This window comes from Tursiops truncatus, chromosome 4, assembly GCF_011762595.2.
Source record: "Tursiops truncatus isolate mTurTru1 chromosome 4, mTurTru1.mat.Y, whole genome shotgun sequence".
NCBI lineage: Eukaryota > Metazoa > Chordata > Mammalia > Artiodactyla > Delphinidae > Tursiops > Tursiops truncatus.
This window is the reverse complement of record NC_047037.1, coordinates 56863668-56890012: the sequence shown is the minus strand read 5'-3', so window position 1 is coordinate 56890012 and position 26345 is coordinate 56863668. Positions and strand designations below refer to the sequence as shown.

The window sequence follows — 26345 nt, the reverse complement described above, 5'->3', positions numbered from 1 at the left end:
TTGATGAGGACTGAAAAACTGATGACAGACTGTCCTTATAAAATTTACAGAATTGTTAACAAAGTAAGTTCATTAAAATAGAAAGGAAAATGTCAAAGTTTGGGAAGAGTTCAACTGGGTGACTCTTCTTACCTTCTCCTCTCTCCTCAAATCCCATCTCCCACACACTCCCTCTTAAGCTGGGCATCTTGCTTCCTACTTTCCTAGAAAACGATGGCAGGAAAGAACTCCCAGACTCATGGCAGTCTCCTGGTCTCCTCACCGTGGCATCTGCACTTGGGTCTCTGCCTCCCTCCCATCCCCACACAGGTCTTCCAGGCCCTGCCTAAAGTTAGCTCTGACTTTGGCACCAGATTCCATCACCTCTTGCCTGTTCAAGAACAGCGAATCAGCACTTCTCCCCTCACCCTCCTACATCCTCCACACTGTACTTTCTGTTTGACCATCTTATTTCTCATATTTAAAAGGAAGAACTTCTCTCAGCCCCACCCACTTCCCCTATCAGTCACCACCCCACTTTCTTTGCTTTCCTCTGTAGCAAAACTCCCCAAAGAGTTGTCTGCATTCATTTTCTGCAATGCCTCTCCTCCCAAACTGTTCCCATGGAGACCACACATGACTCCAAGTGGATCAATCTCACAGTGAACTCATCTTACTTAGCCTATCACATTTATTTGGTCACTCTCACCTCCTCAAGATGCTTTCTTCACTTGGTTTCCACTTCCAGGCACCATTCTCTTGGTTTCTGTGCACAGTGGTGGTCACTCGTCCCAAGTCTCCTTTGCTGGCTCATCTTCTCCCCGACTTACGTTGAAGGGCTCAGTCCCTGGACCTCTTCTATTTCCTGTCTCCCTCCACTGATGATCCCACCCATGCCCATGGCTTTAAATACCACTTAGAGGGCTTCCCCGGTGGCGCAGTGGTTGAGAGTCTGCCTGCCGATGCAGGCGACACGGGTTCATGCCCCGGTCCGGGAGGATCCCACATGCCGCGGAGCCACGGCCGCTGAGCCTGCGCGTCCGGAGCTCCGTAACGGGAGAGGCCACAGCAGTGAGAGGCCCGCGTACCGCAAAAAAAACAAAACAAAACAAAAAACAACCACTTAGATACCAACCACTCCCAATTTGATATCTACAGTCCAGACTTCTCAAAGTCCAGAGTTGGACATGTCCCACTTCCTACTCAACATCAGCCACGGAGGTCTAATAGGAGTTTCAAACTCAGCTTGCCCCAAACCGGACTCCTGACCATCCTTCCCCACCACCACTTGTAACCTCACCACACCCTCCTGCCTTAGTTGATTGCAACTACATTCAATTGCTCAGAACAAAAACTTCAAGGGCAGCCTTAGCTACTCTCATTCCCTCATACCCCACACATCCTATCCGTCAGGAGATTCTACTGGCCTTACGTTCAAATGTACCCAGAATCTGCCTGTCCGCACTACCCCCACTGCTACCCTCCGTCCTTCTGAGCATCATCCTCTCCCCTTGCCTACCACAGTAGCCCCTACTTCTGTCCTTGCCCTCCTGTCATCTAAGCTAAACAAAGAACAATCTCCCTGAAACTTTGGTCAGAGCAGGTCATTGCTCTGCTCAAAACCCTGTAATGGCTCTCCATTCCACCCTAGAGTCAAGCCCTTCCAATGCCTCCCGGGCTCAGACGATCTGGCCCCCTCTCTCCTCCTCTCCTACCAGTCTCCCCCACTCCTCCCTCCCTCCCAACCACAGTGGTCCCCTTGCTGCTTCTCTGACATACCAGATACTTTCCCACTCCGGAGCTAGTGCTCCAGCTTGTCCCTCTGCCGAGCATATCCTTCCCTTAAACACGTTTGGATGACGCCTTCACCTCCTTCAAGTCTTCTTTCAAATCTCACCTCCCCATGATGCCTTCCCTGATCAGGCACTTCCCCTGAGTACCTGATTTCGTACCTCAACCCGCACCTCCACCACTGATCTACATCTTCTTTTCTCCATAGAACTCAACAGCTTTTAACATATTTACTTACTTCCTGTGTTTAGTATCTGCCTCTCCCTGGTAGAAAATTAACTCAGCAAGGGCAGAGAGACCCATATCTACTTTGTTTACTGATACATAAGAAAAACAATGCCTAGCACATAGATGTTTAGTAGTTATTGAATGATGAACCGTGCTATACAGATGAACAAAATAAATTTGCTTAATGGAATTATCTCCAGAAAAATACTTTTGAAAAAAAAAGTCATCAATGTTGGTATAATTGATTATTTTTAAAAAATTGTTTTAGACTGAAACAATGGGTCAAAACCTCCGCAGAGTCAAAACGCTACATGGGTTAAAATGATGACATAAAATACCACAGTAAAAATATCCTGTGTCCACCAGACTGTCAGATGCTTTACATAACTCATCACAAGTATTTATTCTGCCCACTGAACAGATGAGAAGACTGAGTCTCAGGATATTAAGTGCTTACCAAAGTCACACAGCTAGTCTGGGCTGGGAACAGGTATTTGAACTTGTCTATATGCTTCTACCCTGGCCATTATCCCAACCCTGCCTCCTTACCTCAATGAAAGTAGATTTTTAAATAATTGCTTGCATGGGGATGAGAATTACTCACCATTTTCCTGTTAAATTTCTCCACTGTGACTGAAGTTTGCCACTGACGACGTTTGAAAAGCTGGACCATGAGTTCAAACGGCACATACACACACTGGTAAACTCTCCCACTGGACACGACGGGATACATCAAGTGAATGTAAACAGCAGCTGGCTTGCGAACACTGGCCTAGAAGTTTACAATTCTCTGAATGGTAAACAACCCCTCACTATCCCCCCATCATTTCCTTCTCCTCTTGCTCCCTCACCAAAACAGATGGCACAACACTGATGTCAGTCACTTCACTTGGATTTTTAAAAATACATTATTGGTTCATTCTTTTAAAAGTTTTAAGCACTGAATAAACATATTTTAAGTGGTAATTAGCCTATATGGTAAGCAAAATAAGCCCCCCCCCCCCCCCACCGCCCAAAGACATCCACATCCTAATCACCTTACATGCCAAAAGGAACACTGCGGCTATGAGTAAGTTAAGGATCCTGAGATGGGAAGATTATTCTGGACCATCTGGGTGAACCCAATGTAATCCCGAGGGTCTCTGTAAAAAAGAGGCAGGAGAGCCAGTAAAGGAGATGTGCCAATGGAAGCAGACACTGGAGTGACGCCAATGCTCTCAGGAGGTCATGAGCCAAGGAATGCCAACAGCTTCCCAAAACTGGAAGAAGGAAGGAATGGATTTTCTCCTACGGCTTCCCTGCCAACACCTTGCTTTTAGCCCTGTGAGACCCATTTCCAGACCTCTGACCTAATAAATGTATTGTTTTAAGCCACTCAGTTTGTGGTAATTTGTTTACAGCAGCAATAGGAAACTCATTACAGCCTAGAAACACAATGTCATAAAAATGCTGAAATCCCTTGATGCAACTAGTGTTGACTCTGCTTATACCTGCATTAAGGAAGCCACCAGCAAACTGAGAGCCAGGGAACCACAGAAAGGTCTCACAATCGATTCCAATATTCAACTTGGCACCCAGTAGAGAAAGACAGCAGACTCCCACCTGCCCTGCCCCTCCCTCCTTCACAGAGTTAACATCGTGCCATCGACGCTATTCCACTACTGATGGGACCTGGCAGCCTCGGGGCCACACAAAGAAACCCTGAAAAGAAATAAAATTAGTCACTGTCTCAAGTTACCTGTTCCACTGATGGATAAGAACCTGCAAAAGGCAGAATCGGTTTACGTGGCATTTTGCAAAAGAAAAAAAAAAAAAGAGAGAGCCATAAAGGGACCTCAGATTGTGAGAATAGCTTTTAATTTTAAAACAATTGAAGCAATAAATCATCCATCTCTCTTTCCATCACAGGCAAATAGTCTCCCAAAACATTTGAGATATTTTAAACGACAACTGTGATCAGTGCAAAATAAACACAAACTCTTTCAGGCGCCAACATCAAAACCTGCCAAGCAGACAGGCGCGGGCCACAGGATCAGCCTCAGCTGAGGCCAGGAGGAGCGGCCAGATTTCCATGGTATTTCAACACACCCAGCTCTGAACAGACAAAACAATACCGGGGGAGGAGAAACCACAAGAGAATGTTGCCCAAAGTGAAACAAATCTGCCCAACACCCTCAGGTGGCTAACATCCTTGGCACCTGGAAGATGCTTGAAAAATAAATGCAGAGTTGGCAGCTTCTAGACAAAGCTGAAGAAACAGGGTTTGGGCTCGTTGGCTTTTGGTTTTTAATTGGGGTCTTATATATATATTGGTTCTTATGCAGAAAAATCTGCTTTCTGGAAGGCATTCTGTGCCTCACATTGCTCCCAACTCCAAAAAAAATGTTTGTGCTGCTTCTGTCTGTCTGGATGCTTTGCAGACCCCCCCCCTTCCACACCTACGGCACCTCGCTGCCTCCTCACGTCACCTGGTCTGGAGAGCACTGTCCAACAGAAGTACAACTCGTGTCTAATTTCAATTTGTTTGGTAGCCACGTTAAAAAGAGATCAAAAGGAATAAGTGAAACTTTAATATCATCTTACTTGATGTATCTAAAATATGGTCATCTTAGCATATAATCAATATAAAATATTGATGCAATATTTTACATTCCCTTTTATTGGTACCAAGCCTTCCAAATCTGGCGTGCATTTCCTGTGTACAGCACAACCTCAATGTGCACAAGCCACATTTCCGGAGGTCATTAGCCACATGTGGCCATGGACAACTGTACTGAACAGCACAGATCTAGAGAATTATGACACAAACTCTTTCAGGATGATTTACTGAGTAGGGAATCTCCATGGCACTGTGTGGACGATCTTATACATCAACTTAAGGGTACAGAATCCTGTTCTGTAACCTAGGATTTTTGACCTTAGGTGAAGGATAGAATCACATTTTATCTAATCCTATCCCCCTATCCTGCCCCCAACACTGGCCATCTCCCCATTGACGGCCCACACGGATGATGTCATTTAGCAACAGTGATGCCTACCAGATGAAAAGACATCCTTTCTGTGGTAGAAAAACTTATTTGAGGATCATAGCTATGACTCAACTAGAATAAGATAATACTCCAGAAAGGTTACAGAGTTAGTGGAAGGTAGTTCTGAGGTTTGTCAGGGCAGGTGGTGTTTTAAATAGATTTTTCATTTTTGAGGAAGATGGTAACAAAGTACCTTACCGACTGGGAAGTGGAGAGTTTCAGGAGTGGGAGAAAAAAATGGGATAATCACCAAAGAAAGTAATTCCCCAAGAAATTGGGAGTAGAAGTTGGGGTGGCAAACACTAAAAACGAGGCAGGTTCTAAAGTGGGGTGCGAAAGCTGTAACAAACCAGAACCATAACATCGAACCTCTATGTGATCCCTCGCGTCTTACATGTCTGACCAAGGTAGTAACTGCAGGAAAATAAAAATAGAACCGAATGCTAGAGCAGAAAGGGACTTCTGAGCTTATCTGGTCTAACCCACTCATTTTAAGGAAAAAGGCCTAGAGAGGTAAAGCGACTCGGCCCCACCACACTTAGAAGTGGAGTCGGGCTACAAATGCAGGTGCTCGCACTATGAATTGCAGGTAAGGCTCCATCCAGTTCAGGTCAAGGGAAAAAACAATGTTGGGAGTAGCAGGCTCAAGCTACGCCCTACAGCCCACGGTGAACACGGGGCAATGGCAAGCACATTCTCTTGTAGGTGGGAGAAAACAGCAAGTCAATTCAGAACATTAAAGCAATGTTGACATAAAATGGCATTAAAACATGACTCTTCTTTAACAGTCCTTCCCCCATACTTTTTCTCCCCTTGAAAAAAAAATCCCAACCTGAACCAAACTGGATTTCTGATTAGTTGTGTGGGCATTTAGATCAATTGACAAAACAAAAACTTTGATACGCTGTATTTTCCAAAGACACATTCATCAGGATTTTGCACACACGGATATCAAAAGATATTTACAGGAAGAAAGTGCTCTCTTTCACACATACACCCACGCAGTGAGAATTTTCACAATTACACCACCACACCTCACACAGAAGACGCCTAACAGGCTGATGAGCAGTTGACAAAATACACACATTATTCCAGTTTTTAGTCATAAATAATCTCGACATACGTGTGTAAAATTAAGCAGTATATTCCACACTCTGATTCCAGGGAAGCCTGCCTTGAATATATTAAGATATACATACAAATACATTTATAAGCATGAAAGAAAACCAATATTTGCTCCAGTTTTCCCAACTCTCAATCTGAAATAAAGAACAGCACATATACAAAACTTTGCCTTGTAGAAATAGCACTTTGTCTTGTGAGGAGAAAAAAAAGGCAGCCATATTCCACTTTCTTACGATAGGTTTAGGTATCAAAAGGGCTAAATTTCTTTTTCTGCTTAATGAATTAAGTAATGTGGAGCCTGCAATCTTATATACTGACTTTACACCGTTCACTTTGTAAGATTTTATTATAAAATTTTTTAATTTCCTCAAAATACACATGCCAACTTTGTCCACATTTCAATCCAAAGCCCCAATCCCCCTCCCACCCCCAGAAAAGGCCTTCCCTTTGTAACAGCGGTGAAAAGAAGTCACTTTTGATGTGTGTTTGGAGTCACTATTCTATGGTACTACAGCCCTAAGGAAACGGGACTCCGTAAGGCTGCTTAGCATGGGGGTTTCTGCAGGAATCAGGGACTCGTGTCACCGAGCGGGGCTGCTTTGGGGTGTCCAAGACAATGTGAAAAGGTGACACCAGTGGGCAGAGTTTAGTAGAGATTTACTGCCCCATGAGCTCCCTCCTTCTGCCAATCTCATTTGTTCCCGAACTGAAGAAAACGTCAGAGGAGAGACGCGAGAGGAAGCAAGCTCTACTAGGGCCCACCCACTGGGCACACCACCTGCTGCTCTTCAAATGGTCAGCGATCAGATCTCTCCAGGTCCACAAAGCACAGTCGGAAAGAGAGGGCAGGGGGTCATCACACCACTGTGCACATAAGGAAAGATGAGGGACTTGCCCAGCTACGGGCCGCACCCAGGTCCACGGGCCACAGGCCTCGGGCTCTGCATCCCTTGCTCACGTCTCCTGTGAGAAGGGCCCCAATCATAACCAGAACCCTGATTGTTCATAACTCACATGTCATAATCCAACTTCCAGACTTCACAGAATTGTGGAATTCTGTGCTATATTTCACCCAGTTGGTTCTACTTTATTTTCCTACAGTCTCCAGGAAGATCCTTTCTACCAATCAAATGCATATTAAGCAGACAGCAATAAGTCCTTTTTTATTTGACTGAATAATCTGAAATAGAAATTCCAGAGACCCTAGCATTTGGTACAGAGCAGTAGGAAAATTACAGAGCACTATCGTTCCACTTTTTCATCACATCTGAAACTCTGATTTAATCCCAGGTTGCAACTAAAATGCTGAAACACCGAAACGGAAACGATGGTCTTTCATTATGTCATATAGTTTCTTTGCACCTGAAACCCTTAAACTGCTGAGGATCACACTGTTGGTCACAGCAGATAAGCAGTGAAGGTAAGTCAGGAGGTGATTAGCCAACAAAGGGCAGAGATGAGACTCTGGCCCCAGAACACATAGAAATGAAGACAAGCAAAGAGCTGGGGATGAGAAAATTACAGACAAATTTGGGGCACTTAACATGATTCCAGTGAGTTGTCATGTGTCATGGTAAGAAGAGATCAGCTATTTTAACTAACAGTACACATGACTATGCCTCGGGGGAAGGGCTGCTGAGAAACAGAATTCATCTACCTTTGGCAAAGAACAACACTGTGCTGCTGGGGGCATCTGCGTTCACACGACCAAATGTCACAAACCCAACTGAATTCTGGACAGCACTGAAAGGGACGCCTTTTGACGCCTGAAAATCTAAGCGGGGAACTAATTTTTTAAACTGTTCCTGAGTTAGAGTTTCTTTAAAATATTGACTTGCTTTTTCCAGCTATGCTTACTATCAACTATTTTAACCTTTAAAAACCAACCCGTCACAGATTTTCTAGTTGACTATAAAGGTCTCACACTCTCAGTCGCATTCTCACACACATTCACACACTCGTATTATGAATTTTGATATGATTAAATTAAAAATATCTTTCATTGTAGATGTTCTAATCTACTCTACATGGAGAGGTCAGAAATCATTGTGTGTCATGAAAAAAACTTATGTCACAAATAAAGCCCAGCCCAGTTACTGATTTTCGATATGAAACGAAAGTGGGCTTTTTGTTTACGGTGGGTAGGCGACACGACTGGCCCCATTACTTGGTTCCTCTGGAGGCCACTATCGCCGACCCCCAAAGCAGAACAGAGGATTGGCGGCACTTCCTGCTGTTGATGCACCAGTGGCAGATCCCCCACCAGCAACAGGAATACTTTTTTTTTTAACCATCCTCTTCTTAAACATTTATAAAAAGAAAAATTATCTACAGTAGTGTATCATCACTAATAGAAATTTCCTCCCGGTTCTACTTCAGAAGGCGTCAAATGATGTTCTTTAAATAAACTATAAATACCCCATGTACTCCCTCATGTCTGGCTGTCCCAACTTCTTACTTTTTTTTTTTGGCAAATTAAAAAGGTGTATGGCTTCTTCTCGCCAATTTGTACGTCTGAGGTTTAGCTTGGTATCCTGCGGTAAAAGTACATGTAGCCCAGGTCTTTAGGGGGCCTTTCTGAGGCACAAACTTTGTGGTCATTGTAGATCACCCATCTGAAAACAAAAGACAGAAGCATTTGATGGATTTAAGTCAGTTCCAGGAAACTTTGCAGGAGAAAGTTACTGCACCATACTTAAACTAATCAAGATGGTTTAAGATAAACCAAACTCAAGTCTGTTGTATAAAAAGAAACAGAATGCTGGTGGGAAATTACAACTGCTTTTTTATTCTCAAGTTCAATCAAAAAGTAGTTCCTAAGGAGCCTCCAAACATTTCCACTTGTAGAAATCCATAGATGGCCTCAGAACTTCAAAGAAGTATGTGTTTTTTTCAGCCTTAGGTATAAAACTAGCTAAAAATCAGGGCTTCCCTGGTGGCGCAGTGGTTGAGAGTCCGCCTGCCGATGCAGGGGACACGGGTTCGTGCCCCGGTCCGGGAAGATCCCACATGCCACGGAGCGGCTGGGCCCGTGAGCCATGGCCGCTGGGCCTGCGCGTCCGGAGCCTGTGCTCCGCAACGGGAGAGGCCACAACAGTGAGAGGCCCGCGTACCGCAAAAAAAAAAAAAAACAACTAGCTAAAAATCAGAAGTAAATAGACATGCAGTGAACTATTATACAACTATTAAAATATCTTTGAAGAATATCTGGTAAAGTAAGAAAATAATCACAATATAATATGAAGTGGGAGAAAGCAGGTTACAAAATTGTACGTACTGTGTACAAACTTTAAGCTTTTAGAAAAGTTGTAAATACAGACATACACATACCCTCTCTCCCAGTGAAAACAATGAAACAAAGGGAAATGTATCAAAATACAGACAATGGTTTTCTCTAGGCTTCCAAATAACACATTCTCTGTATGTTTTTGTATTTTACAAATTCCTTATAATGAATTTCATGGCTTTTTAAATTACAATTAAGCTATTTTTCTTAAGAAAAGTATTTTTAAAAGAGCTATCATGCTTGGTAATAAAAAGGATTCACTATAAATCAAGTTCCTGTGCTCAACTATTTTATTAATCAAGTTGAGAAGACAAGACTAAAAGACACACCAAAAAGGAACACAGTGGATTCCTGACTGGGAACCAGTCACTCCTGCAGTACAAGGTCAACGTCCTACCAGGAGAGGGCAAGGTTACGTGTTTCTCCAGTGTCCATGTGGCCCAAGCACTGCTTCAAGCAGGGGTGCTGACCCACAGGCCAGGCCACTCAGTGGGAACTCAAGGAAGGGAAACCAGTGGGGCCCATGGGGATCCAGAAGAAGGTTCTGAAGAGAGCAGCGGCCTTACACCCCCCCAACTGTCTCATTCCTAGCTCACCACACACCTAACAATTCTTAAGAAGCCAAAGCTACAATAGGGCAAACACTGGGTGTTGGAGTTACCAGATAAAACACAGGATACCCAGTCAAGTTTGAATCTCACATAAGCAACAAATACTTTTTTAATACAAGTATGTCCCATGCAACAGCTGAGACATATTTATACTAAAAAGTTATTCATTATCTGAAATTCAAACATAATAGGGCATCCTGGTTTTCTTGTTTTGTTTCGTTTTGTTGGCTAAACCTGGCAACCCTGGGGAGGTTCCAAATATGGACACACATTCTGCTGCGGGATGCGTCTTTACTTTGGGAGGTCCCCTTGCTATGACAGTGAAGAGTGACGCTGAATACTAGCTCTGACATAGCTGCAAACATCAAGCTATTTAGCCTGTCTGAGCCTTAGTGCCCTGATGTGTAAAATGGCTTTAAGAGTCTATCCCTACAAGACCATTATGAAAACCAAATGAGATAACATATGAAACACCTAGTGGAGTGCCTGGTACATAGCAGGTCCTCAATAAAACATAGATATTAGTTTACCTTCTCAAAAAGACTCACCTTCCTTCCTTTTTGATGTGACAAACGTAGTGTCCACTCATGGTAGATGTCCCCATGTGACTGATGAACGCAAATAATTCATACACTATGAAAGAGGAAACAACTCAGTTACAAGGCAGCATTTCTAGAAATCAACAGCACTTCTGACCAGAATTTAAAGCCAACGAGAGTGTAATCCAGCAACTGTTCAGAATGAAAGTCTATTTACTTACTACGTTGAGAACACACCCACCTACCCAAAGGGACAGCAACTTCAACCTGCAAATTCATAACAAAGCAGGACATGAACTTTACAGCTGACCTTAAGCTCCTATCTGAAAGGGGATTAAAAGTCCCACAGCCCAGTCTGGTGGCAAGCTCACAGGTCTCAAAGGGTAGTCCCGGCTCCATCACTTCCAAGCGGCATGAGGGTGGAGAAGTTGTTTCATCTCCCGGAGGCCATTTCTTCACAGAAATGAAAAATCCACCCACTTCACAAGGTTGTATGAGGCTTAAATGAGCAATTCAGACTAAAATACCACACAAATGTCAGGATTAGGAGGAAGACAGCAGATAGGTGTTATCATTTGTAGAAAGGGATAATGCTCAGAAATGCGTCTTGTGATTTCTGACTGGCTCATGATTATAACCTCCATGGGACCAAAATTCAGGCTTCATGCCTTCTGAACAAGGAGATATATAGCCTCCTGGAGCTTAAGATGGATGTTTATTCTCTAACAAGTATCTGCTGTCATCTTGCACAGCACATGCTGTACCAAATCCAGGGTGAAGGAATTTCAGCTCATTCCCCCACCCACCGCCCCCCAGCCAATCCTAGGCCTGCACAACACCGGCAAAGTGGCTTCCACAGACTGGCACCAGTGCAACTCCGCAAACTGCTGCAGACTACGACGAGACAGGTACAGAAACTGAGTTAGCATTTACAGACTCTTATAATAATTTGAGAGGAATATTCATGTCTGTTGAATCTAATTAAGGAAAAAAATGGGCTTGCATATTCATTGTTTTTGGTACTCAAGTTCTGTTGTGTTTTACAAGTGTACTGGTTCTGGACAGACCCTTTTCCTCGCTCCTCCCTCTCTCATTCTTTCTCTCTCTTGCCGTTCACCAATGCTCATCCACATATTCAGCTGTGAATCCCCAGTCCTCATCTTAGCCTTCGGCGCATCACATACTATGGACCACTTCTCCTCCTTCCCCAAACATCTGCCCCCAGGACATGGCTGTCTTTTTTGTTTTCCAGGTGCCTCACTGGCTTCTCCTGACTTTTAAACATTGGTGACCTGGGGCTCTGATCTCAAGTCTTTCTTCCCTCTCTCTATCTTCTCTCTCTCTCTCTCTCTCTCTCTCTCTCTCTCTCTCACATGCGCGCGCGCGCGCACACACACGCACTCACACACACACACACACACACACACACACACACACACACACCCCCTGTACATTCTCATCCTCTCTCTGCAACCTCCCCTACCCCTTCCCTCTCTGGTTGATCTCATCCAGTCTCATGGCATTAAATGGAATTATGTTCTTAATTTCATTTCCAGAATGTTCACTGCTAATGTACAGAACTACAATTGAATTTTGTATATTGGTCTTGTTTCCTGCAACCTTTCTGAATCATTTATTAGTTCTAATAGTTTTTAAAGTAGATTCCTTAGGATTTTCTATATACAAGACCATGTCATCTGCAAACAATTAGTTTTACTTCTTCCTTGCATATCTGGATGTCTTTTATTTCTTTTTCTTGCCTAACTGCCATGGCTAGTACCTCTTTCACAATGTTAAATAGATGTGGCAAGAGTGGACATCCTTGTCTTGTTCCTGCTCTTAGGGGAAAAGCACTCAGTCTTCACCATGAAGCATGATGTGAGCTGTGGTTTTTTGGTAGGTACCATTTATTAGGTTGAGGAAGTTCCCTTTCATTCCCAGTTTGTTGAGCATTCTCTCCTCAGCTTTATCCGTCTCAATTCCCCCAGTAACTCAGGACAAAATCTGGACTCCTCTCTCCCACTGTTTACACACATCCAATCCATCAGCAAATCCTCCAAAAATATATCCAGCATTTCCTTCAAAATATATGCAGAATCCAACGACTTCCTACCACCTCCACTAGTAAGCCCCAATCTAAGTCACCATCATCTCTTGTCTGAATTATTACAATAGCCTCCCCTCCTAACGGGGCTCCCTGCTTCCTCCCTTACCCCTACCAACCACTCTCAGTATGGCTGCAAATCTCACTCTAACGATGACCTATGAGGTCCCCCCACCTCCTTCCACTCTCCCCCTCCACTCCAGCTCCTCTGGCCTCCTGGGTTCTCCTCAAACACACCGGCTACTCCTCTCACTGACAGAGAGGGCTTCAAGCCCCACACCTACGGTCCCTCTATCTGAAACTCTTCTTTCAGATGCCACGTGATCCAGTCCTCACTTCATCGAGGTCTCAGATCAAATGTCATCTCAGAGAGGCCTTCCTTATAAATAGCAACTCCTCCCTCCTTCCACCCCACCCTCACCCCAACCTTGTTTTACTGTTGTCCACAGAGCTCAAAATAACACCATATCACATACTTGTGTATTTACTTACTGTCTATTTCCTTTTATCCCAGGCTAGAACATAGCTCCATAAGGATGAGAAGTTTGTTTGGGATTTTTTGGGGTTTTTTTTTTTTTTAGTTTTATAAACTCACCAAATATATATATTTTTAATTTCATTTGTCTGTTGTGTTTACTGGAATATTCCAGACACAGAGAACAGTGCTCAGCATGCAGTAGGCATGGCTCCCTTCACCCCATGTCCTCACTTGTTTTTCTATCTTTTCATATTGTATACATTTTTATAAACCCCCTACCAAAGTATAAATTGGGGTATAAATTAGTGAAATAATTATTTTAAAAAGAAATGAATCAGAGGGCATTGCCTTTCCCATCCTTAACTAAGTTTTTGTCACTAGCTATCACATCAGCTGAAAACCCCAACACACACACACCAGAAAAAAAAAAAAAAAAAATCACAGGTTTGAAACAGAAACCAGGCAAAAACAGTTGTGAATGACAATCATTTTGCCTGGCACTTAGAGATCCAGGGACCCTACCCTTGTCGGCCCTCCCCAGTGTTCCCCATCACTAAGAACCCATCCCCACCCTAGTAAACAAGAGAGAGTGTAGGCTGAGACTTTTTCATGTTCCTAGACCCTGGTTGGTTTTTAAAGCTCTCTAGGAATAATTTTATATCAAATTCCAAATCTTCAATTTGAGAGATACGGGGCTGGTCTCCCACAAGGTGGCTGCCCTCTTAGAATTTTCATGGAATGAACAGAGTATGTGATCCTCTGAAGAAGGCTTTTCCCTCACAAGAAACTGTCCCCCAAAACAATGCCTTACATAACTGAACAGAGTATTTAATGAGCACTTCTCACCATAAGCCAGGGTCATTTCAGTGAAACATTGCTCAGATACCAACAAGCCAACATGTTAACAAAATAGACAGACATAGAGAAAAGAACAAATCCATACACTCCAACACATCCAAACACGTCATTAAGCCTCCAAAGGCATTTTCCCCTCTTTAGTTAAAAGCAATTAATTCACGTGTATACTCAAAATCATAAAAATAAAGAAAAAAATATTAGCATAAATCTTAGTCCTGTAATTAAAATTAACTGTGTTTATCAATAGAAGTGACCGCTCCATGCATTATTCAAGCCCTCCTGCTAGGAACCAACAGCAAAAGAGAATCTCAATAAATCTGCAAAAATTCAACAGGTAAGAAATCTCAATTTATCTTTGTTTCCAAAGAGAAAGTCAAGGTGAATAAACCAGACAGGGAAGCCACTTGCTGATTCTTCTCCTTGTTCCCAGAGGTCTCCCTCCAAAAATAGCAGGACCACACTCTCAAAAAGTACAGAGACCCCTTTTTATATAGCTAGAAAAGGCATTTTTAAGCAAGGTAAATCAGTTCAAAAATGTTGACTTGTAACCGAGCAGGACCCTATGGGGTCTTCCCGGGACAGACCCCTCCCCATATCCTCTGCTTTAGCTACTCTCTGTACCTAGACAACAGTATTTGATGCACGTTTCCTGAGTTGTTTTACAGATGTGAAAACTCCGCACCAAATGGAAGATGTTCACTACTTGATGATCATGAGTACATGGCCCCCAGGCCTACTGGAGCCTGAGGCTTGATAATGTCAACCCCTGTGACACCACCCTGTTGCCTCACCATCAGCCAATCAGAGAACTGTGCACCGGCTGATCACATAACCTGCGACACACCTCCCCCACCTGGCTTTTAAAACTGCTTTGCTGAGGGTTTCCCTGGTGGCGCAGTGGTTGAGGGTCGGCCTGCCGATGCAGGGGACGCGGGTTCGTGCCCCGGTCCGGGAAGATTCCACATGCCGCGGAGCAGCTGGGCCCGTGAGCCATGGCCGCTGAGCCTGTGCGTCCGGAGGCTGTGTTCCACAATGGGAGAGGCCACAACAGTGAGAGGCCCGCATACAGCAAAAAAAAAAAAAGAAAAAAAAAATGCTTTGCCGAAACCTGTGGGGGGAGCTTGGGGTATTTTTTGAGCATGAGCAACCCGTTCCCTTGCATGGCCCTGCGATAAACCGTTCTCTGCTCCAAACTCTGATGTCTCGGTTTGTTTGGTCTCACTGTGCGTCGGGCAAAAGAACTTGCGCTAACAGACTTTCAACAGGGAAGCTTTCAAAGTACCCGGAAGAACTGGATAAAACTGCCTAAACCACTTTGGCCAACAGAGTCCGTCTAATGAGCCAGAATTAAACTGTCTGAAACTAGCATCCCCACTTCCCTCTCCCAACAAAACCCATCCTTTTCTGAACTTAGGAACATGTTCACAACCTTTCTAATACGAAGAATTTTTTAACATTAAAATTTTACCACCTCCACCCAACATAATAAGGGATCGGACTTGATTTTATTCTTTGAGAAAGCACTGTCAGAAAAATGATATGCAAACTTGGAAAGTAGAAGGGGTAGGCAGAATGCCCTTTCGTATCATGTGGAGGAAAGGCCACCCAAGGATGGTCTAGGGTAGGGGACTGGCATACGATGCCCCATAGGCCAAATCCAGCTCACAGCCTGTTTTTGTGCTGCCCAGAAGAAAGGGGGAAAGAAGGGGGACAAAAATATGAGACGACAAGTGTATGGCCCGTGAAGCCTGAAACATTTACTGTCTGGACCTTCAGAGAAAAAATGTGCTGGCCCCTGGTCTAGGGGAATGAACTTAGTTCATCTCACTACTTACTACTGATTAAAAAAAGCTTCCAAACTTAGTGAAGTTTCTTGTTAAGTTGTAGATTTTTGTCTGGGAAAGATATCAAAAAATTCTCTCCAGTGGAATATATATAGACATACCTCAGAGAGATTGTGAGCTCTGTTCCAGACCACCACAATGAAGCAAATATCAAAATAAAGCGAGTCCCATGAATATTTTTGGTTTCCCAGTGCATATAAATAAAAGCTATGTTACACTATACTGTAGCCTCTTAGGTATGCAATAGCATTATGTCTAAAAAAGCAATGTACATATCTTAATTTAAAAATATTTTAAGGCTAAAAAATGCTAACCATCATCTGAGCCTTCAGCAAGTTGTAATCTTTTTGCTGGTGGAGGGTCTGAAATATTGCGAGAATGACCGAAATGTGACACAGAGATATGAAGTGAGCAAATGCTGTTGGAAACATGGCGCCAACAGTCTTGCTTGATGCATCGTTGCCATAAGCCTTCACTTTGTAAAAAACACAATGTCTCTGAAGCACAACAAAGCGAAGCACAATAAAATGAGGTCCACCTGTGTGTATGTTGCCTCCCATTTCAGTTCTACAAGGATCAAGCCAACAGCCACTGCAGATGCCCCCTCCAAAGTTTTCTTAGAACACTGATCTGCTTTTGGTAACAGACTATAAACTTTCTTTATCTGTTAAGTAATCTGTTGTAACTTTCTGTATTTGCCTTTAAAATCTTTTACTGTCTCTTTGATTCAATGAATAGATATTGTTTCACAGTGACCTATGATCCTATTTGACCAAGTGTTTTAAAACCATTTGCTATCTTTGACAAAATTTCCCAAGTCAAATTCTAAATGAAACTCTTTTGACCTCTAGCTAACTTTGGGATGCTTCCAAGGGCCCTTGAAACAACCCAAAGAGTTGTTTCAACTCTTTGTTTATTAGACTTATTTGGTATGTTAAATTACATGGGAAACATTGTCAAATAAGTGGTGATAAACCTTCTTAGGTTATATTATATGGGTAGATGTCATTAATATAGATATTCCAAAAATTATATGGAATTCCTAAAAATCTGGTATATCCTGGTATAATGTTACCAGTCATAATTCTGGTTATTATCTTAAAATGCTGTTTGTCCTAGAAATAACCAAGTTTCTTATCGGTTGCATTATAATATGTTTAACCATGCCATTTTAAGTCTTTTGTCATTGTGCTACTGAGTCCAAGCTCGCTCTGCTCACTGCACGACAGGCCAATAAGTCAGAAACAGGGTGCTGAGGCAAGGAATACGACTTTATTCAGAAAGCCAGCAGACCGAGAAGATGGCAGACTAAAGTCTCAAAATAACCATCTTATCAGGGTTTGGATGCCAGTTTCTTTTATAGCACAGAGATGGGGAGGAGATGAGGAAGAAAAGTAAAAAGGCCATAAGTTTTGCAAATATCACCTGGAATGGCCAGCCTGGGGAGGGGATGTGTTCATTTCTTCTTTCTTGTAGCCATCCACAGGTGGAGAGGGTCCGGATGTTTGCCTGAACAAAGGCACTTTAGTTTAACATTCAGGCAGAGGGGTAAGGTTCCCCAAGGCAGGCCATTATGTATATAGACAGTATCCTTTTAGGGAACAAAAGCGTCGGAAAGCAAAGGTTAAAGTAAAAGAAACAGATCCGGGCTTCCCTGGTGGTGCAGTGGTTGAGAGTCTGCCTGCCAATGCAGGGAACACGGGTTCGCGCCCCAGTCTGGGAAGATCGCGGAGTGGCTGGGTCCGTGAGCCATGGCCGCTGAGCCTGCGCGTCTGGAGCCTGTGCTCCGCAGGGGGAGAGGCCACAGCAGTGAGACGCCCGCGTACCGCAAAAAAAAAAAAAAAAAAAAAAAAAGAAACAGATGCGACATGTAATCAGGTTTGGCTCTTCCCTGATACAATTCCCCACTGTCAATGTCCATTCCACAATCTTGTAGAAAAACGGGTGACAAAGTCAGATGGATCTTCCTGGGAGTGTTCACCATCAGTGCCAGTGTTCCAAACGTTGTTTCTTTTGTTCCTCTGAAAGTGTCTCCTTTACTCCTGTAGTCTTAAAAAAGTATTCACAACCTAAAAGTTGAGAGTTATGATCTATTCAGTGGGAATTTTGAGGGCTTCAATCCCAGGAGGCACCATCTCAAGTTAAGGAATTTAGCCCTTTTCTATGTATGGGAAAAGGCACTGAAATCACTCCCTTGATATGCACCTCAGCTATCTGGGGCCTGTATCCTGTATTTTCATACCCTGAGTTTCCTCAGGGCCCACGGCTCACATTGGAGGGCTGCAATCACTAATGACTGATGTGGCAGGAAATATTTCATTTCTCAGATCCTCTCCTCTTGGTCAGGATTTTGACCAATACTGGGAGACATTTCATGATCAAATTTGTCCCACGGCGCTGGGAGGCTCATCCCAGATCAGGCGAAAATTCTTGATATGCCACTCCAGGTGCTGGTTTTCGGATTAGGCCCTATTGATAATTAAAGATTCTCTGGATCCTCTATCTAATTATGATCCAGGAGACATTTTCCCTTGTTGCTTCTTCCCATACCTAGAATCACACTATTACAATTATTTTATGTTATAAATGTGACCTATTTCCTCAAGACGTTTAGCCGATAGAAGTTTTGTTGGAGGCCTGGTTACGCACTGGGTACTTTAAGAGACAACAATCTTATAAAATAGATGGGATATAAGTAATGCAGCTAGTAACACTGACAAAGACAGAGTGCAGCAGGGAGACACAAAGCACAAACAATTGGCTTACAAAGGTATAATTTACCAAATTACTGCAAGTCATAATTAGTTTAAGGGGAAGCTTTTCCTTACACCTGGAAAACACAGATTTAAACCATTTTTCAGACAGAAATCATAAAAATTATAACCATATTCACCAGTTTACTCAGTCTTATGTAACTAAATCCTTGTTAACAGCTTTATGAAGCCATCAGGTTTCCCATTAGAACTCTTTGATTTCCTACCCAGTTCACCACGATGGTCTGAAAGTCAGAAACTTGTATTTATCCAAAGCTCCTTTCTATAAATCTTCTTGAAGAGGAAGCATTTTTGCAAAGGCGTCAGAATGAAACCATAACTGTCTATAATGACGAAAGACTTAAGAAGGCACGTTTAAATCTGATTACAGTGCAATTGACAAAGTAACTTGGTTACTGCTGTGACATGGAACACTTTCAGATAATAACTAGAATTATGACTGATAACATTTTACCAGGACATACCAAATTTTAGGAACTCCATATAATCTCTAGAATACCTGTATCATTTGCCATACAATATAACCCAAGAAGATTTATTACTTATCTGACAACACTTCCCACGTAATTCAACATACCAAGTGAACCTAATTAGTTAATATCTCTCTTTGGGATGTTTCAGGGGCCCTTTGAAGCATCCCAAAGTTAGCTAGAGGTCAAAGGAGCTTCATAATTTGATTTGGGAAGTTTTGTCAAAAAAATGTCAAAAGGGTTTAATTAAAACAGTCAGATAGGATCACAGGTCACTGGGAAACAATAGTTATTCACTTAACCTAAGTAACAATAAAAGATTTCAAAGGCAAATATAGAACAGATCACTTAAAAGGTAGAGAAACTTAAAATCTGTTAGCAAAGGCAGTTCAAAATCCTAGGAAACCTTGTCTTCTTAACAAAGAGAAAAGCCACATTCAAGTTTTGCAACAGCTTACTTTTAAAATTTATTTACTCAAACTTGTTTTAAACTTAGTCAATCCTGACCATGAACAAAACTCTTTTCTTGGGGTCCACTTTCCATAAACCTTCCATCACTTAATTCATTTTAGCACAATTCTAACTTTCAAGTTGTCTAATATCTGGAGAGATTAATTTTAGATAGACATTCCCAAAAGATAATTATTTTTTGAAGTTCACCTAAAGCTCTTATCTCATTTGCATTTTCTTAAAAGTTTCTTCACATCAAGTTACTTTCCTTGATGACAAATTTGCAACAGATATAACAAGATTTTATTTAGCTTATATTAAACCTAGGCACAATAAAAGTATTATACCTGATGACTCTAATGACATGTCTGTATTAATTAGATCAACAAACATTAATACTGAATATGTCTCAGTTCACGTGAATCTGAAACTCATTTAGCTTAATTTTTCTTGTATTTAGAATTGTTTGGTTTGTAAGCGCTTACTTTTCTTTACGCCAATTAGATAGAGCTCATCCACAAGTCAACCTCAGCAATGTTATCCGAAGACAAAGACACATACAAGGACACAAGCACACAGAGACATCACAGTTCTCATTTCAAAATTTCAGCCCTGAGTCAGGTACAACAATGTAAAACCCATCAGTTCACAAAAAGAGGTTGGATTAAAATTAGGTTTCTGGCAGATGGAACAAATCAAGCTCACTTGTCTAGATGACTGAATTTTTATAGAAAATACACTTAGGTTTTTTATTTAGCCTTGACAAGTCAATTTCTAAATTACTTTACCCTCTTTTCAAAGTTTGCATTTTAAAAAGATGGCAGAAATGAGGGTTCCTGAGAAGACCAGATAGGACATTTGCATCTCAAAGACACAGGCAAGTTTTTCCTAGGATGACTTTGTTTCCCCTTTATTTAATATTTACAAGCCTCTTAAGATAAATAGGGAAGGTAGTCAATCAACTTGTTCCCCACTGTCAAAGTTACCTGCAGCTCCTGTGGGGAAATTAGAATCTGACGCCTCAAGTCCAAGGGAGTCCCCCTGGCCTCTTACAGGATGTCAGCGCAAGGGAAACTGCCCTGCTGCGGAAGCGGCTCCCAGTCCGAATTGGGTGCCCTGTGGAGTCTTAGCTGGTGATATTAAATCAGGCTCCTGTGCTCCAAGGGTTAACAAAGAAACTTCTATTAGATACCCACGGGTAGGGGAAACAGGAGGCAGTGAATATCGCGGTGGCATGCGGGGTGGGCAGTTGGAACAACTGCTGGTACAGCCTGCTCTTTTGCAAAACACTTCTAACTGCGAGATCCTGTAATAATTGAGTGAGCCATTCAGGGGCCATTGCCCTTCTGATCTTACATATTGGGTCCACATCCTATTACAATGGTACATCATGTCTTTCTTAGTCAGAGGCTCCCGGCTATGTTTAGCCCATTTATCTAATATACGCTCCAAAGGGCTCTCCTTCGGGATGGATGGAGTATTTCCTATTTTTTATAAGTTTGATAACACCAAAACACAAAAGACGCCAACAAATTCCAACACAAAAGGCCCAAACAAATTCTAGCATCGATGCACGCAAAACCAAGACCAAAACCAACGGTTCCCGAATCAGATAGACTTACCCTACAAAACCAACAAATTAGTTCCCAAATCAGGTAGACTTACCCTACAAAACCAACGAACTAGTTCCCTACCGAACCGGTCCCAAATCAGGTAGAGTCTGACGACAAGTCCCCCCTCCAACAGGGTACCCCAATCAAACAAACTGGCTTATCCCGTAAAGGAAAAGCCCAAACTGAGAGGGGAATATGTTCCGGGTGTGCACACCGGAGCGACTTACCCTACAAACTCAAGTTCCCCAACTCACGACACAAAAGGATACACAAAACCAAAACAAGATCAAGACCACAACCAACGAACCGGTTACCAAACTGGGTAGACTTACCAATCTCTACAAAATCGAGTCTGTGGACTTGCGGAAGTTGGTCGGTTCCTTGCTTCAACTGCCAAGCGCTGGGGTAGCTGGTGCCGCTTCAGGGAATTTTGAAGGGAAGACGCTCAGGACAAATGGTCCTGGCAGCAGCCAGGGCCGGGCCCGGCTGGCCAAGCCAAACTTGTTACCGAGTCCAAGCTCGCTCTGCTCGCTGCACAACAGGCCAGTAAATTGGAGACAAGGTGCTGAGGCAAGGAATACGACTTTATTCGGAAAGCTGGCAGACCGAGAAGATGGCTGAAGTCTCAATATTTTAAATATTTTGACCGAAATCTCAAAATAACCATCTTATCGGGGTTTGGATGCCAGTTTGGATGCACAGAGGGGGGAAGAGATGAGGAAGTAAAGTAAAAAGGCCATAAGTTTTGCAAATATCACCTGGAATGGCCAGCCTCGGGGAGGGGATGTGTTCATTTCTTCTTTCTTGTAGCCATCCACAGGTGGAGAGGGTCCGGATGTTTGCCTGAACAAAGGCACTTTGGTTTAACATTCAGGCAGAGGGGCAGGGTTCCCCGAGGCAGGCCATTATGTACAGAGAGTATCCTTTTAGTGAACAAAAGCAGCGGAAAGCAAAGGTTAAAGTAAAAGAAGCAGATCCAACATGTAGTCAGGTTTGGCTCTTCCCTGTTATAACTGTTTTACTCTGATACTTTTACAAAATGAAGATCTTCAAGAAGATCCATAAAAAGGACTTTTTGACAAATATAAGTTTCTGATGACTTTTAGATCATACTACCAAACTGGGTAAGAAATTACGAAACTAATAGAAAACCTGATGGCTTCATCTAGATCAACAGGAATTAATCACATGGAACTGAATGATAAATATAATTTATAAATTTATGCCTTTTTGTCTGAAATATTAGTGGCTTTTAATCTTTCTTTTCCAGAAAAACTTTCCTCTTATGCTAACTATGATATACAACATGTTGATAAAGTTTACCTTTGTAAACAAAGATGAAACATTACCTTTTTCTCTCTACCTGATCCCCCCAGGATTTGGCTTCTCCAACTGGCTCCCCTCTGGACTTGATGGCTTACTGCAATCCAGATTACAACTAGTTATACTAATCATTGTTTTAATTTGTTCTCTCTTTGTTGTTTCAAACTGTTTATGTTTTGTATCTCTCTGCTGTACTATGACCTTATTAATGTTACTAGCTATATTACGGACATTCTATTTCACAAGATTGTTGTCTTGGGACAACTTCCCTGGTGGCACAGTGGTTGAGAATCCGCCTGCCAGTGCAGGGGACAAGGGTTCGAGCCCTGGTCCGGGAAGATCCCACATGCCGCGGTGCAACTAAGCCTGTGCGCCACAACTACTGAGCCTGCACTCTAGAGCCCGCGAGCCAACAACTACTAAGCCCGAGTGCCACAACTACTGAAGCCCATGCACCTAGAGCCCATGCTCTGCAACAAGAGAAGCCACCCAATGAGAAGCCCACGAACCACAACGAAGAGTAGCCCCCGCTCGCTGCAGCTAGAGAAAAGCCCGCGTGCAGCAACAAAAACCCAATGCAGCCAAAAATAAAAAATATTTTTTTTATTAAAAAAAAAAGATTGTTGTCTCTTGCATTACCTGACGTGTAAACAGGCCTCTGACAAAATTAATGGTGGCTAAACATCTTGAGGCAACTGACCACATATATAACTCTATATAGAATAACTGTACTAGTACAACTCTAGATATGGAAAGAACTGATAAGGGAAAACATTTCCTGGATCGTAATAAACTAGTAAGACAGATGATCCAGAGAATTTTAGGTTATCAACAGGGCCTGATACAAAAATAGCATGTTGAATGGCCTATCAACAAAATCCTCGTCTGACCTACGCATGAGATTTCCTAATACCATGGGACAAATTGGTCACCAAATGCCCTCCAAACCTGGTCGAATTTATGACCGAAAGAGGGTGCTGTGGAAGGGAACGCTGTCTGCCATTCCAGCTCTACACAGATCAAGCCTGCATCAGCCACTGCAGCTACGCCGCCACGGTGCACCCTGAGGGGAAATCAGGATGGAGAAGAACAGCAAGCTTTCTGTGCTCTGGATACTAGCCTTAGATAGACAGTTAAGATGCATATCTAAGAAATAATTTCAATGAGCCCAGACTCTTGCATCTTCCCCTACATAGGAAAGTACTAAAATCATTAACTTGAGATGTCTTTTCTTTGTGATTAAAGTAATCTTTTAATGCTCGACTACATGTTTTTCTTCCAGCAAAAAACTCCTATATATCCTGGCTCCTTCTCTACCTCTTCAGAGCAGTTCTTCAGAGCTACAGTCCTCAGTAAGGTCCCCGCAGAAAACTTCACTTGAAACTTTCAGGCTGTGCATCTTTCTTCTGTCAACACCTGTAACTTCAAGGAGTTATGATCCTGATAGACACTAGTTTTATATCTAACTCAGCCATCATATTATCTTTAGATATCTTTTAAATAGCTTTTCAGATGCTTTTGAACCAGTAATAACAACTAACGGGTTCCCTAATTAATGAGTCAAAGAAAATCTGTAGGATGTGTTCAGTTTTTATGTACGTGACAGTCATCATTTACCTTTTTGAAAACTATAGTTCAACCACACATCATGACCGAAAGCAAACTCTAGATTCAGGAGTGCAGTTTAATTAATTTATATTTTATAAACCATTATAGCATCTACATCCACTTGAAAAGCAGTGGTTATCCTGAGGCCATGACACGTTATTTAGTCAATCTACAGAGTGCTCAGAATACAGAAACACCAAAAGACTTCTCGAAACCACCACCAAGACCCCAGGGCTCTGCAGCCTTCTGGTGAGACACCAAAACTGAGTTTTCCAACTGAATCTTCCTAACTTGAATAATGTGTTTCATAACCCACCCCTAACAACAGAAGGGAAAACGTCATCCCCAATTGACCAGCATTTGACTCACAAACACCCTATATCAAATAGTCTCCACCCCCAACAGCTTGATTTCCCTCATTCCTGCTCTGAGAAAAGACCCGTGTGTGTGGTGGGGATTGGGGGTGGATTTGGAACTTTTAGAAGACTATTCAATTCCCAAAAAGAGAACAAGGAGGATACGGGTAAATCAGTAACAGCTTAAGGCAGCTGATAACATGGACAGAATCTTAAAGGTTCTACAAATTGCCTCCCCCCCCCCCCAGCCAGCTCGAAATTACCAATCCACCTGGACTTCTCATTTGTGTACTGCCTAGAACAACAGATATCAAACACTTCTCCCTAAGCTTAATAGTTCTCAGTCATCTATACTTCAGTGTAAATTAGTTTACTCCAGAGTGGCTTCCTCTTAACTTCTAAGAGCACCACTGAAAAGCACAGGTGCTGACATGGGGGATCAGAATGAGAGCCCTAGGACTTCCAGGGTGGCGCAGTGGTTAAGAATCCACCTGCCAACGCAGGGGACACGGGTTCGAGCCCTGGTCCGGGAAGACCCCACATGCCGCGGAGCAACTAAGCCCGTGCGCCACGACTACTGAGCCTGTGCTCTAGAACCCGCAAGCCACAACTGAAGCCCGCAAGCCACAACTGAAGCCCACGTGCCACAACTACTGAAGCCCACATGCCTGAAGCCTGTGCTCCGCAGCAAGAGAAGCCACCGCAATAAGAAGCCCGTGCACAAGGAAGAGTAGCCCCCGCTCACCACTAGAGAAAGCCCGCAGGCAGCAATGAAGACCCAACACAGCCATAAATAAATAAATAAAAATATTTTTAAAAAAAAGAATGAGAGCCCAGATGCATTAAGTAAGTGTGTACTGCTTTCGAACAGACCACTGGGGCTTGGCTTCCCTGGGCCCTGTGCCTCTGCTCTCCAGATCCTATTCTGAATGCATTCCTCAGGGAGCCCCACCACTATGTAAATGAAATGTCTCTCTGCTCCCCTTGCTGGAAAATCCTCAGCTGCAGCAAGGAGACGTCTGCACCATGACAGCGATATGACTGAAGAGGCCAGAGCAGGTTCTGAGTAATCACAGACTAATCACATTTTAATTACGTTGGCAATCAGTGAGTTCTTTTAAAAAAAAAAAAATTAAACGCTCATTAAGTGCAACACAGAAGCAGAAATGATTTTGCAAATGGCAGAAGCCCAGATAGGTCAGACTGATGACTTGATTTCCCACTTCTTAAAAATTTTAAAAACTCAACAGAAAGTTAAGTGCAGCTCTTAAAACAGGTAGGACATGACAATAAACAGAGCCTTCTGAAAAACAGGCTCCTGCCTCCATTCCAATTTAGAAAACTTGAAATAGGATGACTCAGTAGGGGGCAAAGGAGAAAATGCAGTCCTCAAAATCAGCCAGACCTGAATTACAAGGTGGTCCTACCATAAGCAAGTCCGTAACCTTGTCAGCTACCACTTTCTCATCCGAATACCTTGCTGTAAGGAGCCAGGGAAAAGCGGTAGAGGAAATGCCTGGCACTTAGTAGACACTCAGTAAAGGACAGCTACTATTTCACCAAGTGTTAATAGCACAAATCCTTTTAATCAAAGTAGATAACATTTAAATGAAAGAGTTTCATGCAATGACATTACTTCCTCATTCAAAAAGATGGCAATAGTAATTTTTAATTACATATTCCCTAAAGGAAGAATTTGATACAAGTGCTTCTTTAATCCCAGTCACTGTTTTTCCAATTCAAACACCTACCTTGTCATTATTTTCAGCGTTAACCTGCTGGAGTGATCTCCCAGCGGCCACGATCCTCCATCTTAAAGTAAGAGTAAACTAATCTTGCTGTTTAAAATGGTGGTTCTCAAATTTAAGTTGAATTAGAA

At 42.7% G+C, this 26345-nt stretch overlaps 1 protein-coding gene across 2 annotated transcripts in view; it reads right to left on the bottom strand.

Annotated features, from left to right (window-relative positions):
• Window positions 1–5785: 5785 nt before the first annotated feature.
• Window positions 5786–26345, bottom strand: part of USP13 (ubiquitin specific peptidase 13) — a 120466-nt gene continuing 99906 nt past the window's right edge. Inside the window, exons 20-21 of one of the 2 annotated variants that reach the window (XM_019946299.3) lie at window positions 10598–10682; window positions 5786–8767 (exon numbers count right to left, since the gene is read on the bottom strand). In XM_019946299.3, the coding sequence (XP_019801858.1) occupies window positions 8674–8767; window positions 10598–10682 (179 nt within the window). In that variant the 3' untranslated portion in view covers window positions 5786–8673. Of the gene's footprint in view, window positions 8768–10597; window positions 10683–21521; window positions 22023–26345 lie in introns of those variants that run through there. The other variant, XM_073803921.1, reaches the window with a different exon arrangement.